This window comes from Macaca nemestrina, chromosome 12, assembly GCF_043159975.1.
Source record: "Macaca nemestrina isolate mMacNem1 chromosome 12, mMacNem.hap1, whole genome shotgun sequence".
In the NCBI taxonomy this organism is placed as follows: Eukaryota; Metazoa; Chordata; class Mammalia; order Primates; family Cercopithecidae; genus Macaca; species Macaca nemestrina.
Genome location: NC_092136.1, coordinates 114,054,721 through 114,073,920, shown reverse-complemented (window position 1 = coordinate 114,073,920; position 19,200 = coordinate 114,054,721). Strand labels below are relative to the sequence as shown.

General features: G+C 49.1%; 1 protein-coding gene across 2 annotated transcripts in view; it reads right to left on the bottom strand.

The window, feature by feature from the left end:
• Positions 1-19,200, bottom strand: part of LOC105476473 (zinc finger and BTB domain containing 16) — a 198,016-nt gene that overhangs the window by 85,792 nt on the left and 93,024 nt on the right. For both annotated transcript variants that reach the window (XM_011732450.3, XM_011732451.3), the window contains exon 3: positions 13,616-13,713. In XM_011732450.3, the coding sequence (XP_011730752.1) occupies positions 13,616-13,713 (98 nt within the window). The remainder of the gene's footprint in view (positions 1-13,615; positions 13,714-19,200) is intronic.

Here is a 19,200-nt window from a genome sequence, read left to right as displayed (position 1 = left end):
AAGTGGCAGCTTTTCATCTTTAATGCAGTGTTTCTCAGCCTCCAGGCCAAGGAGGCCCACAGCCATCTCAGGGATCGGAGGACTCCCAAGTGCAAGAAACTGGGCTTTAAATCTCTGCTCGGTGGCTGGGGGCAGAGGAGGATGAGGAGGAAAGAGGTGCCTGCCTGGCTGGTTCCAACTCACAGAAGCTCTTGTTTCCTCTTGTCCAGAAAAGTAGGCCCACTCCCACCACAGCACTCCTTCTGGATACTCCAGGAGCAAAGACCTCATCAAAATCCCATGAACCTCCTTCCCGAAGTTTTCATAGGAACTTCTCCCCGCTCTAAATGCCTGCAGCGCTCAGCCTTTCCCCTTGCGGTCACAATGAGCACACCCAGCCTTGCTCAACGCCTTCTCCTGCCAGAGGGCTCGTGTCACCCTCTCAGCCAGACCACCAGCTTCTTGCAGACAAGGACACTGGCTTCAACCTCTCTGTCCGCCCTGCCTAGCTTTGCACACCACTGGCCCTAGGTTCAGTTGCTAACTGATGAATGACTTCACAAACGATTTCCCACAAAAGAGGGCCACACGTGTGACCCAGAGTAGTCATCGAAGTTTCTCTGCTGCTCACCCTTCACCATCTGGTTCCCATTTGGCTGATGTTTCGCTCCCCAGAGAAAGCTCCAGCATCCCTGGCGTGTGCCTGGGGAAGATGAGGCTGTCAGAGAACGGACATAACCAGCCTCATGTCAAATGGTCCAGCTTCACTGGACATACTCTGAAAGGTCAGGGAGGCCACAACCTTCCTGACGTGTCATACTCCAAGACGCCTGAAGTCTAAGGTGCTAGTAACAGCCCAAGTGGTCACAGCTCTCACATTTCTGGGCTGCAGCACAGGTCAGCTGCCCCTTTCACCCCACTCCAGCATCACAGGCTGTGTGTGCCAGAAGCAGAGCACCCCGTTGCATCACCACGCAGGAGGGACCGCAGGCAGCTCTCTCCTCCTACCCCGCCTCTCTACGTGGCAGGGTCGTGGAAAGGAGGAGTGGGGGGCATGACACAGTCAAGCTCTCCCTGGGTGGGAGGGCCACACACTAACCCACAGACCCTCCTGCAATGCTCCCAGAACCCTCCGATGCCCAACCCTACAAGGCACTGCGGAGAACTCACAGCCACAACTCACAACCACTGAACACATGCTCCTCTGGCAGAACAGGAAGAGGCTAATAAGCCACACCTGCTCCTGGTGGCACAGGTGCAAGGCACTCAGGCAGTAGCCAATTACTATGCCACCCTCCCCACCCCCAGGACCCTTGGGCACAGGGCCTTCCTGGTCTTAGCTCCCCAGTTTGAGAGATTGGTTACCTCTACAAACAGAGAAGCAGGCATTTAGGCACTCATATAGCACAAGGCCAGGGGCTAGGTATAGCAGCATGCTATACTATAGTAGAAAAGCAAGATGCAGGGTGGAAGGAGAGAGAAAGAGAGGGAGGTTTGAGTCCAGCCCTGCTACTTTCTAGCTTTATGATCTTAGGCAAGTTAACTCTTTACTGTCCTCATCTGCAAAACAGAATCGGCATATCCGTCTTCCAAAGTTGAAGAAAGATTGAGTTCAGATATGCAGACCACACAGCACTGTGCCTGGAACACAGCAAGTTTCAATAAATGTCTTCCTCTCCTTCCTGCACCCAAACCACGCATCCTGAGCGCTTCAATTCTTCAACAGATATTTCCTGAGAGCCTGCTATGTGTCCGGCTGTGAGGATGCAACAGAGCATACTACTGACAAGGTCCCCGCCTTCCATCCTTGTCTTCTCATCCAGATTGCTGACTCCTGGGGCTGGAGGGAAGCAGGCAGCATCTCAGGTCTGTTCCTTACCATGTGCAGGCCTGTTCACTCACCCATTAGGTTATTTTTCAAATGACTAAGTTATAACCACCATTTGGGTTACTAAGCAAGGTAGTATAAGGGGACACAAATCACATGTTCTCAAGAAACTTAGAGTCTAGTAGGCAAAAAAGGCCAAGCAAATAAATAGCTGTGTAACAAAGAAGGTGACAGGTGCTATAAGAGGGGGATAGATCAATGGCTAAGAGCGATCAGACGGGGGGCGGCCTCTCGTCTTGCCCAGACAGACGCATCCTAGGGCTGAGTCGGCTGACTTTTCAAAAGAGAAGAGAAAAAGGAACACTCGCGGGTGGGGCACCAGTCCTGGCACGGGAAACAGGCAGGACCTATTTAAAACAACTAGAGGCAGGTTAAAGCCTTTTCTGGCAAGTCCCAAAACTCGTGGAGCTGACCAGACAACCAGATAGAACCAATACTGTCAAAATCCTACAGATTTTTAGAAAACCATTGAGCTGTTGCCGGGATGATAAAAGAATCTTGCCATTCTAAGGGAAGGTTCGGGCTCAGAGGAAGGAGGGGTTGCTGAGAGAGGAGGAGGGGGTTGGGGAGAAAAGGGAACGCCCTACAAATATAGATCAGGGTTAGGAAGAAAAACCAGACGGCCAAGGACATTTATGCATTGTAGTTGCTTTACTACCTAATTAATTCAGTAATTTCAAAAACAATTTTATTTATGTTCCATTTACCACATCAAAGGTGAAAAAAAATCCTACTGATGCTAAAATAATACCTCAAGGCATCTATTTTTAATCAGTTAAAAAAAAAAAAAAGCGAGGGGTGGAGGAAGAGTTTAAAAAAAAAAAAAAAAAACTCGCCCTGTTTTCTATACAATCTCTCCTGGGCAGACCACCAACCCTCAGAGAGAGAGAGAGAGAGAGAGAGAGAACACAGCCAAGCCCTCTCTGAGAGGCTTCCTGGCTGCTGAAAACCAAGCTTGTCAAAAAAAAAAAAAAAAAAAAAAAACCCACAAATCCATAATGGCCCGAGGCTCCTCTCCAATCTATTTTCTGCTCAGCTGGTTTTAAATGAAGTTATTATGAGTCATTAAAACACCCGCAAGCCAGTGGAAGTCAGCCAATTACAATTTTAAATTTAGCCTGTTCTCTGCCCCATTCTCTTGTTTTCTTCCTTTGCCCACAGAATGCTGCTGCTGTTATTTTTTCCCTCCCTTCCTTTACCCAAAGTGAAAGAGACAGTTATGAAAATGCATAGTATTGCACAGAGCACAGAATCATTCATATGAAACTCAAATTATTAAATTAAAAAAATACAAACTTCTGCCCCCTCTCAAGTCAACCCAAGTCTTGCCTCAGCCCACTGGATTCCTCAGAAACTCCAGTCTAAGCCCTAAAGGTCATGGGGCTATTTTTAAAATGAAAAGGTTCTTCCGTGGGGTCTTGTTGAGAAATGTTCACATCCATCACACAAAATCAACATTTTCATGGCTGAATCCAAAAGGTAGAAACACACCACCACCATCTGAGAATTAATAACAAACAATGAAGTTGAAATTCAAAGGTAAAGCAGGCTTTGCAATCAAGCATGAATGTCGGTGGAAGTCACTTGATATGATGAGCTCATTTAGTTTTTAAATCTTCAAGGTAATGGTCTGTGCGGGCCCATTACAGCAAAGGAACAAATTTGAGTATTTCATGTAAATGCTTCTTCTCAATCTCTTTTTTCCCATGCTTGCACACACAAACACACACATGCACACATGGTGTTCTGATGAGGACTCTGTCCCCATTTCTAGGAATATCACTGCAGCTTTTCCAGACCCTCCAACAAGTGAGTCCCTCTACCCAGAGGACTGTCTAATCCTGCAATCTTCACCAACCTCAGTTAATGGATGAGTCTGCAAGCTCCACAGAACAGATGCCCAGATGTCTGCAAACACCTTCCATTACCTCCAGGCCCCCTCTCCCTCATGGTTACACACACACACATACACACACATAGACCAGTCCTCTGCCCCACCATACTTGCAGTTCCACTGCCCCAAGAAGGCAGCAGAGCCCCAGCCACAGACCTAGGCAGCTGAACACCTGGGAGAGGAGTGGATGCCATGCCATTTCATTGACAGTCACCGAGAGTTAAGTGTGGAGGCCAGGATGCTACCAACAGTGGCTGCCTACCTGGTGGCTCTGGGTGAGCTGGAACTCAGGGTCCATCCCTACCAAGCAGCCTCACTGAGAAGAGCGTGTGAAATACCATGATGTTTCCAGGCCCACTGCGACCTGCAGCCATTTACCGAAGGCAGGAGGATTTGGCCTGACCTCTATGGAACATAAACCTGAGGCCTGTGAGCACAGATGTCCCGGGCTCTGAAGGTCGCCAGAGCTGGGCAGATGTCACCCTCCTATCTTCAGCCCTGAGCCACCCCACTCAGTAGTTCCAAGTGGCACCCCTCACAGCAACCTGTCAAGTGGCTCACCGAGACCTGTTCTCCCGGAAGCCAGTAAGGCTGAAGCTTCAGGCCTCTCCCTGGCACTGACCCCTTCCCTGAGAGGGGCTCTAACACTTGGTATTTATAATCCTTTTCTGAGGGACAGCACCCAAAACTGAGTACTCTTCAAGCCCCACCAAACCCAGATCTGCCCTAGTAGTACAAATACTTTTATAACAGGATATTCATTTATTCGACAAATACTATCAGTGCACAACACTCCTATGTGCCAGGCACTTTGCCAGGGCATGAGTACATGAGGGCGGCTGCTGAGTCCTGCACTCAGGTGCACAGTACAGGCCCAGGCGAGCACAGTACCAGCAAAGTCCAATAAGGGCCTTGCAGAGTCTAACCCTGCTCAACTACTTGCCCATCCTCAACACAACTGGGGTTTGCTGGGAACATCCAGGGACCTAGGAAAAGCAGGGGCCAAGCCAGAGAAGCCCCACTCTGGCCCCTGAGAGGCAAGGGACAAGAGCACACGAGGTTCTAGGTGCTGGGAGCATTCTAGGGACACCGGCTCAAGAGTCCTCCCCTCCGGGGAGACCTCTGGGCCAGAGTGACATTTTGTTTTCCATTCCAACCACTGCCCAGCTTCCAAGCTAAAAACACTTTGAGGTGGTGGGTTAGGACAGGGAGACAGGGAGGCAGGGAGAGACAGAGACAAAGACAGAGACAGAGAAAAGACCAACCAAGACAGATGGAGACAAAGACAGATGAAGACATAAGAAGGAAGACAGAAAATACACAGGAGTGTCAAGAAAAGGCCAAGGCTGACACAGACACAAAGGACAGGGACAAAGAGATGAAGTGAGATGAAAGCAGACTGGGGAGAAATAGAAGAAGAGAAGAGCTGAAAAATAAATACCTGCCACCACAGAGACCTGGACGAGAGCACTGAAAGTAAGAGCCACAGTAGCGTGATGGATGCCTAAAGCAGGGTGGGGCCCGTTGGGCACAGCCTGGATACAGAGACCCAGGCCCACCCTGGTTAGAGGACTGGGAAATGGGGCCAAGGGCAAGAGAAAGCAAGGCCAGGCCTCCTAAGAACCCTTCCAGCAGGGTGTGCGTCTGCGAAGCCAAGAGAAGACAAAAAGACCCTGGAAATCAGAAATGGCATTGCCACTATCAGGTTGATCCCATGTAAATATCCCTCCCCAATAACCCCTTATCTATCCATCCTCAGACAATAACAAGGGCCAGCCCAGAATGTAGGAAGGATGGAAGGAGCAAAGGAGAGGAAAGGGAGACTAGGAGAATCAATGGCAGACAGGCAGATGTCCTAGCATCCATCCCTCTAGGGCACCATTCATTTCCTAATAAGACCGTCATCCTCTAGCTGTGCAAAATCATGTGGTGGCATGAGAGAGGGTATGTGTGGAAGAAACCACCCTATGCTGAGATAGAAAAATCATCGAGAGAGGGAGAAGGAAGAAGGTTATTACATAATTTCCACTTTCTTCCCTCCACCCTCAAAGTAATGTTCTATCTGACAGGCTCCTCTCTGAGGGGGGAAAAATGACAAATCCAATCCAAAATTCAACAGCCTGTGTTCTGTTCAGAGAGCACACAGTGTACTGTACAGCCCATAAAACTCCAAACAGCCTCCAGACACTGCCGCAATCGTCCTCCATCAAAACACTTTGTCTTGCATACAAAAATAAGATACAGCGCTGAACAGAATACAAAATCAGCCCATTACAGTACAGGGAGACTGCTACTTAGCAACGAGGGGGCTCTAAAGCCTCGATGCTCTACAGGAAGCAAAATCTGTCGAGCCTGTTGGGCAAATGATAAACATTAGCAGTATTAAAAAACACAAAAGCCATGTAAATGGATAGACATAATGTGGAAACGAATTTATAGAATAAATTGGGATGGGGGATTTGCGTGGTGGGAGGAGAGGCTGGGATCCAGAGGGGTAGATGGAACAAGCTTCCCCAACCCCTGCTAAGGCACCATATGGAGACAGAGACATGTGTATTTGGGGGCAGGGACATGTGAACCCCCTCTTCACACAGGGGCTGTAGGTGAAGGGGTGGGAGAGAACTGGTGAAAACACTGTTTAAAACCATGACCTGCAATGAACTTTCCGAACTTTCTCGGTTCAGCTGGCCTGACTAGGGCCGGGGGACCCAGGCACATAACCGCAGCACTCAGGTGGCAGTTATGTGGGGGATTTATCTGCCCTGGGGCTAGCATCGCACCCAGCACCGTCACAGAACCTGATACTTGCTGTAAACACAATCCCTGGCCAAAAAACAAAAACCAAACAACACAAAAACAACCCAGACAACAAAACCAAAAACACCCCATCTGGGCTGGAAAATCAGTATATTTCATCAGGTAAAGGGGAAAAATACTCTGGCTGTGAATCAGCAGCAGGGTTTCGGATCCCAGCCAAAACAGGAGCTAAAAAGCAAAACCATATTCTTCTGGTCTCAGTGTAGGCTCTTGAGGCAGAAAGCGAGAAGGGGCGGGGGTGGGGGTGGGGGGGACTGAGGACGGGTGGGGGGTGGAGAGTAAAAGGGGAGAGGCAAGAAATGTATTTTTCATCAGCTAGTGTATAATTTATAAACAGCATTAAACAGTTTTTGTTTTCTTTTTCCTCTCTCCCGTGTATGGGCTTGGACGGTAGTCAAGCCTGCATTAATTTCTGCTTTGGGTACAGTGTGTTCTTGGAGGCGCATCTGCAAGCGATCATAAACTCTCTGGAATGCTGGCAGAACATCCAGACCTGCCGGCAGGCCAGTGACGACACCACTCTGGGAAAAAGTTCGGGAAGCAAGCCAAGTTCAGAGTAGGGAGAGAGAGAGAGAAAGAGAAGTGTGTTCAAGAGCAAGCGGGGGGAAAGTGGCTCCCTTCACCCTTTCCTCTCTCTGCATCCGCATCACCCATGCGGACCGAAGGGAGGGCAGCCCAGCCTCTGAGCCAGCCCCATCTGATCTTCTCCGCTTCCTTGACCCAAAAACCAAAGGTTCCCCCCACATCAGGAATGTGGAGGGAGTCGAGGAATAGGAACAAAGTTTCTTCCTGGTCATCTCCAGGGCTTGCCCTGGTGGTAGGAAGCTAACCACAAGGGAAAGCTGGTATTGACTGGAGAGTGGGCAGAGGGTGCATGGATTGGCCTGGACAGCCCCCAGTCTCTTGCTCTGAGCAGATACCAAATCTGAGAGGAGAGAGGTGAATGGGAGGAGAGACAAGGTGATGGGGAGCCATCTTTGGACTCAAAGGCAGCTCTCCAGTCATCAGCGTGGGGACCACCTCACTCCATCTCCTCCCAGTCACAGGGAATTTTCCAGCTACCTCTCTTCCCCCACCTTCTCTATCTTTGAGAAGAAGAAACTGAAACCCACAGCTCAGTGCTCCAAAAAAGAATAAATAAATAACACAGAACAAGGACAACCCACAGATCTTTGCCATCTTGTAATGCTTTTTTTCTTCCATCCAACCACGACAGAGGAAAGTCTAAGAGATCCAATCTTGCGGACCCCTCCAGCCCTTTTCCCTGCCAGAAGGGTGACCCCAGGTCCCAGGTGATAAGCCCCAGCCGCTCTATGCTGCTGATGAAATCAGAAAATCTATCAACGAAAGCCCTCATTCTTTCCCCATGGCTCTGACTCTGGGGAAGAGCCTTGTCTCAGGGACGCTCCTCAATAGCCAGGGCTTAGAGTGCCCGACAAGGGCAAGAGAGGAGTGGAAGGATGGGGCCTCCCACCTGGCAGAATGAGGCCACATGGCCCTAACCAGCACAGAAGGCACAGGCCTCTCAACACTCCAGCTACACCCCAACATAGATGACCAGTCTTCATGTTCTCCAAGGGGCTTTATTCACCCTATATTCTAGCCTAGTATATATAAAAAAGCCCAACAGTCCCTTCTATTCCAGACACAAAAATGTGTCAACTTCTTACTCAATCCTTCAGTGGCTCTCCAGTGCTTCAGGGAGAATGCAGATCATTTTGCTACTCCTTCCATAGATGTATCTCATCCATCTCCTCTAAACCCTGCACTCTGCTCTCTCCCTGCAGGCTCAGTCTACACTCGCAGGTTACACCACCCACCTCCACAGGTGGCTTGGGCTTCCCCTCACCGAGTCCTTTCAAAATGCTGTTCTGTTACCCTCTGGTACAAAACACCCTCCTACTCCGACTTTCTCCTAGATTTCTTAGCACTTTGCACACATTACCATCTTGTATGATGACTGTATAGTCATACTCATCTCCCACTCTAGACTTAAGCTCCTTGAGGGCAGGGATGCTGTAGAAGTCTTCACTGTTAAGTGCACAGAGCCTGACACACAATTCGTGCTTATTAAATATCCTCTGGTTCCAAAAATGAATGACACTCCCAGAATAGAAGCAGGCCACATGAATACTCAAACCCTAATCGTAGGCAGCCGAGTCAAAAATAGGGACAAGCAGTTCCAGGCATGCTCACTTATAAGCCACCAGGACGTTAAGCCAAGCTGTGGGAAATCTACCTAATGGGAAACCTTACACTGGCCCATCTCAGAACCAACTTGAGTCACTGCATGCGTCTGTGGTCTCTGCATGGACATCTCAGAGCTAGGAATCACTTCTCATGTTACAACAAGGAGTGGCAAAGAGACAGTGGATCCATAGATGCTTCAAGGCCAGATCCCCACAAGGGGTAAGGTAGCAGAGGGTGAGGAGGGACACAGTCTTCCTGGGACACAGGAAGGGGAGGGGCCACAGTCCTACACCCAAGCTTCACCCTCCACCAGGGCCAGCTTTGCAAAGCCTTGGAGGCCATCTCTCTTCCCACCCCAAGCCTCCTTCCCCAATACACAAACCCTTCTGACCCCCAAAACCACCTCTGAGAATGCAGGGCCTGGCCAGATCATCTCATTAGTTAATGAGTTCAGTTACTGATGGTTAAACTTATTGTGATCATCAGGTATAGCTCATAAACACTTGATTAGTTCACACATGCAAATTGAAATTAAAACTTCAATTAAACTGAAATTCACTACTATCATTTAGGGTCTTTAAAACAAACCCTAAAAACAGAAAGTAAGGGAGAGAGAAAAAGGGAAGGCACTGTGTCTCAGAAGGGCCTCCTACAGGGCAAACTTCTAATTAAACAAACTGTCAATTTCAACGCAATGAAAACTGATTTAGGAGTGTAATGTTAGTATTCTAGTCACTGAAAATAAGAACTGCATTGTCGATCTCCTATAGGCTGATTTCATGTGATAGGGAAATGAAGAGGAGAGGAAGACGACAGGGAGAGAAAGGAGGAAAAACTGCGAAGGAAGAACAAGCCGGAGCGCTGTCTCCCTTTCAGAAATGACATCTCTGCGGAATTCAATGCGGCCTATTCTCAAGCATCAGAGAAACTATTTTCTTGCCTCCTCCTTCACCCCACCCCAACCAGATTAGAAAAAAAAAATTAATCGTGTATGATGACAAACTTGGCTCAGCACTCACTGTACATACTGTACCCACAAGTCTGGCTCCCAGCCAGGCCTGGCCTGGAGCCAGAACTACAATAACAAACACAGGCAATGCTAGCCAAGAGGGGGTAGGGCAGCACGCAGAGCTAGCCAGGAAGTGAGCGCCGTTCAGCTCCGCTGAGCAGAAGAAAACAGCAGGAATGTGCCAGTGCAAGGGTGGCAACATTTAAGGGGGCAACCACGACCCCTACCCAGATCCTGGACTCGTTTCTCCACAGCCTGCCCCTTTTTAAAAAAAAAAAAAAAAAGTGCCACCCCCTGCTCCTCCACCCCCAGCCTAGGATTCTGGAGCAACTACTGTTCTTCCAGGCTGTGGGCTGCTTCAACCCTTGGTCACCTTCTGTAGAATGAATGGGTCTACTCTACAGACCTGGTGCACCCATTCTCACTGTCCGCTTTCTTCATGGAGCCTTCGAACTAGAGCAGCAGGAAAACCTCACATCATCTCATTCAATGTCTCCTCTAAAACATCACCTAGTTCTGTGTTCAGGCATCTGGGAGTAGGCATCGGAACATGTAAACCACCACTGGAATCTGTAAGAAGACCCAGTGGCACCAGCCCAGGCCTCTGACCCCAACTCCCCAACAAGGCCAGGTCACTGCAGAGGCCCCCAGGGCCTGTTTAACAGGGGCCAAAAAATTCAGGAAATAAGAGTAGCCTCTAGCCTCACTAAGCCCTTTGTGCTATTTTATTTTGAAGACCTCTCAGCACGGGGGGTGAGGAGTATGCCGGACAACAGAAAGAAAAAAAGAATAGAAATATCAGAATGTAGGCTGGAAGCTATCTGCAAGGGTGAATTAAAACACGACTATGACTCATCACACCTGTCTAATCATCAAATCATCCTTTCCAAGGGCACTGGCAAGTGACTAGCAGAGGGACAAATCATTGGACACAATCGGCCTTCAGTGCCCAGTAAGACAGGCATGGAAAGGAAAAACTAGGAAAACAGGACCCAACTCCCAAAGCCTCTGGAGCAGCCATATGAGATCAGGGGATCTGGAAGCAGCATCTTAGGTGGGACCAAAGTCAGCTTCCCCAGGCAACTGCCAGCTCCGCAGGGCAGTTGCTCAAAGTCGTGCTCTTGTCTGAACTGGGGATACCGGGCCTACCTGACATGAGTATGCAAGCAGCCCTTTCCTCTCTGCAGCCGCTCCCACCAGCCCACCAATACCACTGATGTGTGATTCACAGCAGAGACACTGGCTAACTCACACTGGGTCACACTGCCTGGAAGAGGGATACAATATGAGCCAGGGGCTCCTGGCTGCCCCCTCCAGTGAGTCCTTGGGACATAAACAGTTCCTACCATAGGAGGGACTTGTCCGGAGAGCGGAGTTTCCCTGTTCATCGGCCTCCCAGGCTGCATCATTCACTCAACAAATACTTGCTGGCACCAATAATGTGCCAGGCAGTGTGCTGGATATAATGCAGACAGGATCTGACCCCATTACACGTTAGGCATGGTGGTATGTATTCAAGGTGAGCCTCACAGCTTCTCTGAGATAGCGTTAAATATTTTCATTTTACAGATGAGGATACTGAGGCTGTAAGAGCTTATGGTTCTTGCCCCAGATCCCATCAGCAGTAGGTAGGTGTCCAGATTTCTTCCACCATGTAACCCCGCCTCCCAAGTAAGGGAGATAAGGCAAGTCCATAAATAACTGTAACACAGAAGAAAAACTGCACCCAAAAATAGCTTCAAATGAAGAAATACGGGCACAGAGAATGCACGATTGCTTCTGGCTGGAGGTGGGGAACAGCTGGGAACGGCATCATGGAAGGGACCTTGGAAGATCTGGGAAGATGGGAGATGGGTTATTCCAAGTAGACAGAATGGGGCAAACAAAGCCACAGAGCTCAGAAAGCAACAAGCCCACGAAGCAAACCAAGAAGATGAGTCTGGCTAGAGCACTGGACTCAAGGAAAGGGCAATAAGAAAGGATGCTTACTGGGGCTGAAAGGGCAAAGAGGCTTTACCAATAGGCTAGAAGTGCGCTGCCCTAAAAGTGCCCAGCGCCACACAAGGGTCTAGGGCAGGACGTGCCACACTTTGCAGTAAGGCAGTGGTGAACTAAAGCAGAAAAAAATCAAGACCAAGAAAGCAAGGGAAGGGTAACCAACCTGGTAGGCAGACAGGTCATGAAACTCGCCACACCCTGAACCTTAAGTAGCGTACAAAGCTGAAGGGAAGCTCAAAGATACAAGGTATAAGTCACTAAAACAGAAGAAAAAGTATACGTGAGTGCCAAGCAGATCCGGACGCGGGAATGCCTGGAAGTTAGGGCTCTGGGCCGAGGTGAGACAAGTGGGCAGGAGGAGGATGATTGAGGGGAGCCAGGGGCCGGGTAGGGAGGGCCCACAGGAAGGAGACACAGAATGCACGAAGACATGGGGACAGTAGACGCGCCGAGATAGATAGCTGCCAGCTGCCTGCTGTGGACAAATCCCTGCGCCTGGAAGAGGGAAGAATGGGAAGTGAGAAAGAGTTAGGACACTTTAGGAAGGGCCATGAGGGCCAGGGGGAGAGGCCACATCCAACACAATGCAGAACCACACGGGCCCTGCAGCAAGGCAGTGGTGAGCTGAAGCAGAAAAAGCGACCGAAGAGCACTTCCACAACTGTACACATGATGGGCTCAGGGGAAAGAGAGTACAAGCAGCCAGGCAGGCAGGGAACCAGCGGATGGGGACACGCCTCCGGGGCAACAAGCTCAGAAACAAGGATGAGGGAGGAAGGTGCAAGCAGAAACCGTTAACATTTATTAAATGCCAACTGTATGCCAGCGGCTTACTACAGATGCCTTCAACATATATTCTGTCACCTAATCCTCCAAAAAATTATATGTTAACAACACCAGCACTTGACAGATGCAGAAACTGAGGTTCACAAGATGAATGTAGCTAAGTTCACACAGCACATATCACAAACAGGATTTGAACCTTTGTCTGCCCAACCCCGAAGCCCATTTCACAAATGCCAAACTGCTTGGAGGGCCAGTTTCTGGAGCCAATATGGGGAAAGGAGAGGCAGGCCTTGGCCTACATGAGGAGAAGACAAGACCAAATGAAACAACAGCCCTCTCTTCTCCCCTAAAAAATGACTCCAAGGTTGGAAGGCAAGGGAATTAAAGGGAAGAGAATATGCGCCTGGCAAAGAAGAACTGAGGCCTCCACAACTAAAGTCAGGTGACCTAGGCCTCAAAGCCACCGCATCAGACCTGCTAGATCCTTCCCTCCACCAAGAACACCCAGGCCTGCCAAATGTCAGGTGCTTCTCCCCATTCCAGGCCTCGTGAAGCAGAGCAGCTTTGCCCAAACATGAGCAAAATTACCAGCAGCCACCCAGTTGACCTCACTAGAATTGGATAAAATTAACTTGCAAAAGACAGCAGGCTATAACTAGCTTTGTGTTCCAACCTTTCTATATCTATTTAATTAAAGGCTCCTGTATAATGTGAACCCAATAGTCAGATTCATTAGACAGCGAGAACTTAATTCCACAACTGTTTCGCTAATGAAACTGCAGTCTACTTTGGAAGGTAGATCACACGGGGCACTGGTTACCAGTGATGCCTAGGAAACCCAGGAGAGCTTGAAGGTGGGTTCATCCAGGTAGCCCCACCATCAGGATGGATCTTCTGTGTCATGAGCCTGGAGGGAGGGTCCAGGGAACAAGATAGACCAGGGCCCCAGCTGGCAGTGGGGACATGCAGGCTGCAGCAGGCTCTCACTAGGGGGGAAGGCAGGCAGGAGATAGTTGCCTGTATCTGAACGGGTCACTAAGGCGACCTTGCCTACCTGAATGAGCCAGTAAGTGCATTCTCAGCCGCAAACTATCCAGGAACCGCTTCCCGCAGAGCTCGCACCCGTACGTCTTCATCCCACTGTGCAGCTTCCTGTAAGGGAAAGGAAAAGAGAGGTTGCTGCTGCTCTGGCTGGACAGGAGGCCCAGCCATCCACCACCTGACTTGGCAGCCACCCCTCCGGCAGGTGACAGGCGGAAGGGAGCAGGAGGGCACCGATGGAAACCCATCCCTGGATCCTCAGACAGCGTAAATCATGCCCTCTGCCCAGGGACTGCTGCCAGTGAAGCACCCATTCCTGGTCTTGTCCATGGGCTTTACCACTGGCACATGGACCAAGAAAAAAAATCAGATCCATTTCCAGAGGGAGAAAGGATGAAACACCCAGGACAGTCAGACAGACATAACGCTCACTGTCAAACTAGCACAGACCTCATAGGAGGCCCGCAGCTCTGCTCACCTCTGCAGCATTGCCTTCCCCGGGTGATGACTGTGAACAAGCCCATTGGACCCAGGAGGGCTATACCTGTATCTTTTCTCTCTCCTACCTCCAACTTCCACTACAGTGACTGACATAAAGGAGGCTCTGAACAAGCCTATGAATAAATTAATGCCCTTATAGACACAAGATACTTCTTTCTCTGGCATCCAGATGTTCTTAGGACTGCAGTGACCCGCCCCAACATGCATAGCTTTCCCCTAAGGCTCGGCTTTAGAAGTGTCTTCCCTCTGTCTTGCCCCAGCAGAAAGCAGAGTTTCAAGAAACTGGATAACATCATTCTATAAATGTAGGGTGGTTGTAGTCATCTGTGGCTCTTCATACACATTCTCTCATTTTGCCATCACTATGATTCTGTGAGGTGGACTGGTCCCATGTCATCACCCCTGGGAAGACCGAGGTCTCAGTAACAACCAGTCACAGGCCCAAACTGCAGCAGTGCTCCCATCCCAACTCCCAACCCGGGGCCTCTCCCACCAGACCCCTGGCTCAGTCACGAGCCAGCACGGGAGATGGTAAGATGCAGGGAACCGGGTGCGCCAACAGGGAGCCGAGCACTGGGGAGAGGCTCCAAGCTGCCGCCCACCCACACTCCTGTTGTCAGGCCCATACATGCTATCGCCAGATCCAGGATCCGGCCTCCACCTCCGCCCCAGTCTCTGCACCATCCCCGCAACTTCCCCAGGGGCCTTGGCCCTCAGGACAGGGCAGATGTGGTAGCCAGAAGCAGGATCTGTGGGTGGTGGAGCAGGCAGAAGAGAAAACAAGGGCCTCTATCTCCATCAAAATGTTGACGTGTTAAGACCGTAGTAAAAGGCTGGAGAGTTGGTACTGACAACAGATAAAACTGCAGGTGGGCAGAGGGAGTATCACACACTCAAGCTGGCAGCATCTAGATGGTAGCAAAACCAAGCCACCCACTGCCACCACCTTCCAAGTCCCAGAATGACAAGCCAGCAGTGTGTCAAGACCATGTGGTGGACCCAGGTGAGCCTCTTTAGCGCCACAGTCAATGGGCTCCCGCAGCATGGGGACCAGCATACGGTATCCACTGTGGGCGGCCTTCTGATAGGGATCACACAAAGTTCTCTCCGCAGAGCTCTTTCTCAATCACATTGTTTTGTTTGCATGCTTTCCCTTTCCCTACTTGCCAAAGACAAATGATTTCTCAATCACAAACACATACACACACACACCCTTATCTATGACACTGTAGGGGTACCACCCCCTCCATGTTCTCTCGCTCCTTGCCACGCTGATCCACCCAAATTGGGAAATATTAACAGTACAGAACATTTTAACTGAACATTCTTAACTCTAAATAGGTTTCACAATGCTGGGCACTGGGACATGTCCTAATAGCATTTTGGACAAAGTATCTTTTAAACCACGTACCTAGGTATGTGAGTGCATGCAAACACACACAATGGTGCAGTATTCCTGTCACTTGCCCGGGCATGAAAGATACTTGCTTTTCTAAGAGATGTTCTATAGAGTGGTAAAGGCTCTATTCACAAAGGGTTCAGCAGGTGAACGCGCACACAGTCATGGTAAAATCTGGTGGATGGTAACATAAGGGTTTCAGTTTATTTTCATCCTTTTCTTCACCAGGGGTTTGTTAGCTCCTGGGGTGCTCACTTCTCAGGGGTGGCTGTCAAGAGGAACAGGAGGACGAATACCCATTTGTATTTATTTTCCAAAAGGACACTAAAGTGACCAGTCTTCAGATTTGGGAGCCACCGCCAGGCTAAACTTCCCTCTGGGGCTCCCATCTCTTCTCCCTGAGGATTCCAGATCAAATCCCTCACCACAATAAACACTCTCGGTTTGGGTAACACCATTGCCTTTTCTTTAGCTGTGAATGGATTTGCCCGGCAATTGGTGGAAGTGGCTTATCTTGGCCAACTGGATCGGCTTGGTGTGAAAGATGACAGGCACTTGCCCTTTTACTACAGAGGTGGCAGAGTACAGAGAAGAATGCCCAGCCAGCAGCCAGAAGATCTGCATCCTCCCATCTGACTCGGCCATTCACATTGGACAAGTCATGCTATCACAATCTCTCTGCATTGGATCACCTATAAAGTGATGTAGATCACATCAAATATTTTGAATAGAGACAAAATTTTATCATTCCAAAGTCTTACCCATATTCTTTTACCTAGCCTACAAGGTGGTCCTCTAAGGGGCACTATTATTCTCCCTGAGCCACGTCCCACTTGTTACAGTGCACTGTGATGTCCTCTGACACTGAGGCAGCCAGGCTAGGATTGCCCAAGCAAACCTCTAGACCCAATCCCAGCAATCTGGTCATTTACAATCTATTCCAAGTGGCCTGAGTTTCCTCCTTCACTCACTTGCTATTTGTCTTTCAGTGAAAGAAACTTCCAGAAGTTACCACCAGCCTGTCCTCGGAATGACTCTGTTGTCATGCATTTCCCTGCCTTCAGAGACCCGGGTGTCCTATCCTGTCTAATCCTCAGGGTAAGGTGACTGCCCTGCAACTGACCCACTAACTCAGTGCCCCATACAGGTTACCAGAGATTAATATGGTGTCCATGTGATTCCACATGAAGTACAAGGGCAAAGGTCTTTCCTCACTGGCAGAGAGACCTGGGCAAAGCACACAAAGTTCATTAGAGAAAAAGGGAACAACCTCACAGGCCCAGGAGTTCAACAGAGCCCAGCACTGGTTTGCTCATATCTTTAATTCTTGTTCATATACCAAAGGAAGAATGTGGAAAAGTGAAGGCTTCTCCTAATTCAAAGAAAATAATGGTGGAGAATTTCAGTGCATTTGAGGGACCTGGCTACCAGCAGACTCTCCATGGCACAGTCTGCAGAACAGCCAATGTGGAAATAGAATTCCAACTGGTTCCTGGAGCAAAAGTGCAAATTCGTGTGAACTCACAGTCTATTCCCTCTTTAGACCACAACCTCCCACCACTACCATCACCACATTATGCAACTGCAAAGCATTTAGATCAAAATGGAAATTCTATCCACCTCCTTCTTCCTTACCACATACTCACATCTTCCCAATCTAGTCCTGTCTTTTCATAAGGTTTAATTGCACGTGGCCATCTGAGATTATCAGCCTCCACTGTGACAGGAAAGGAAGACATCTGGGGGCATGTTTGCACCTTTCTGCACACTGCCTTAGTTGGTGGTAGAGTTTTCACACTCTCTTCGCTGAGAAGAAGCTACCTTGCTGAACACCATTTTGAAAGTAACCCAGTTCTAGTACAGCCCACGCATCTCCGTCCTATACTCAGTGGAGATTCCATTGCCCCATATGCTTCAGGTCCTCACTCTCCGTTCCTGGAGAACAGACTCAAGTTCTCCCCAACTCTTAGTGGCTCATTAGGTAAACTCACCTTGCATGTAACAGATTTTCACTTATGTCCAAAAAGACAAAGAACACATTAACCTCTAACAAGTTTCTATTTTCTCAAGAAAGCTGAATCATTATGAGAAATTCAAGCTAAACAAGTAACTGAAGAGAAGAATTCATTTAACAAGTAACTGAAGAGAAGAATTCATTCCTTCTCACTGGGTTTCAACTACACAACTCTCACTAGTCAAACGAAGCTAGCAAGATACAAGCTCATCATTTGAACCATTTCTGTGCCACTGTGAGTCTGAAAACTCATAAAGATTTCATCTGGTTTAGAGTGCAAACTCCATAATGGCAGAGACCATGCCTGTATTTCCTTTCCTCATGAGGCCTCGTTCAAAAGGGATTGATCAAGGATGTTGGAGAAATCCCTCTCTGTAAAGTGGCATCTGTGGCATTCCTTTGCTCATCCTAACAATATTTCAAGTACAACAGCTTCATAGGCGGCCTCCAATTCAAAACTGGACCCTGTCCTGTGGCTCCTAAAGTCCATACAAGGACTAATGGCTACTGCATAGAAGCATGAAGCCATTAGACCAACCTGTCATCTTCAGGATAAACCTTGATCAACCTAGCCTACCTAGAACAGCAACAGGAGCATAAATGGCAGCGAGGAGAGACCCAAGCCATACTCCATCCTCCCTACCTTCAGCTTCAGCTTCCAGAGAGAGCTGACCACAACAGTTGACCCCCAAGGGGGCATTCACCATGTCTACTCTCTGCAGGGTAAGCTCGGCCCACTTCTGTCCTATGCAGCCAGGGACCAAGGGGAGAAGGCTATGAGAAGAGCTCACTGCACTACCAGGTGTCAAAGGGAAACGCCCAGCAGCACTGCCTAGCTGAAAGAGAGAGGTTCATGTCCCAGCACTGCCAATGTCACATTGCTTCCCAGGTTCCTGAGCCCAGGGGCAAATGCTCAAGTTGGAGCAGACCAACAGGCAGGGAAGGTTTAGAGAAAGAAACCTCAGTTTCAGTAATCCAAGGGTTGAAATTGTCTGACCTGTGAGTTTTGCTGGAAAGACCAGCATGGGGAACTAGGACCTGTAATTGGGAAAAGTGAATGGGAGGGCTCCGCAGCTGGACTACCCACTGCTCTCTCCCGTCTTTGAATGAGGAAAAATAAAGCGGGAAATCCATCCTGTAAGGGTATTTATAAGATGATGATGTCCTTGTTTTCAGCCTAACTGATCCATCCTCTGAACCAACACTCAGACCACATCAATGCAGTATATAAGGTCCTTCCAAACTCACCCTATTATAGGTATGAAGCCACTCCACACAAAAGTCACCCCAGTGCTTTGGATTTTTGCTTTCTGGTTCTATGGTTTTGCTTTCTGGTTCTATGACCATCAATTTGACCTCATTAGTGCAAAAGTCACCCCGATGCTTTGGGCTTTTTGATGCTATGACCACCCCTTTCTGATCCCGTGACCATAAATTTGACCTTCTCAGTGCTTCAGAGGGGTACTCAGAATAGATAGGAAGCAGATGGGAGATTCTGTAAGATCCAAGCCATGACCTAAATGATTCTCTCTTCTCCAAAATGTCTGCCATCCCCATGAGAACCAACACTCTCCAGGATCATCTACTTACCCAGCTACCATGCAAATTTCCTGGTCCTCTCGAGCAGGACCTGGGCAGTTGGTGCTGACATGCAGACTTGGGCCCCACGTGGGGACAGTATAAG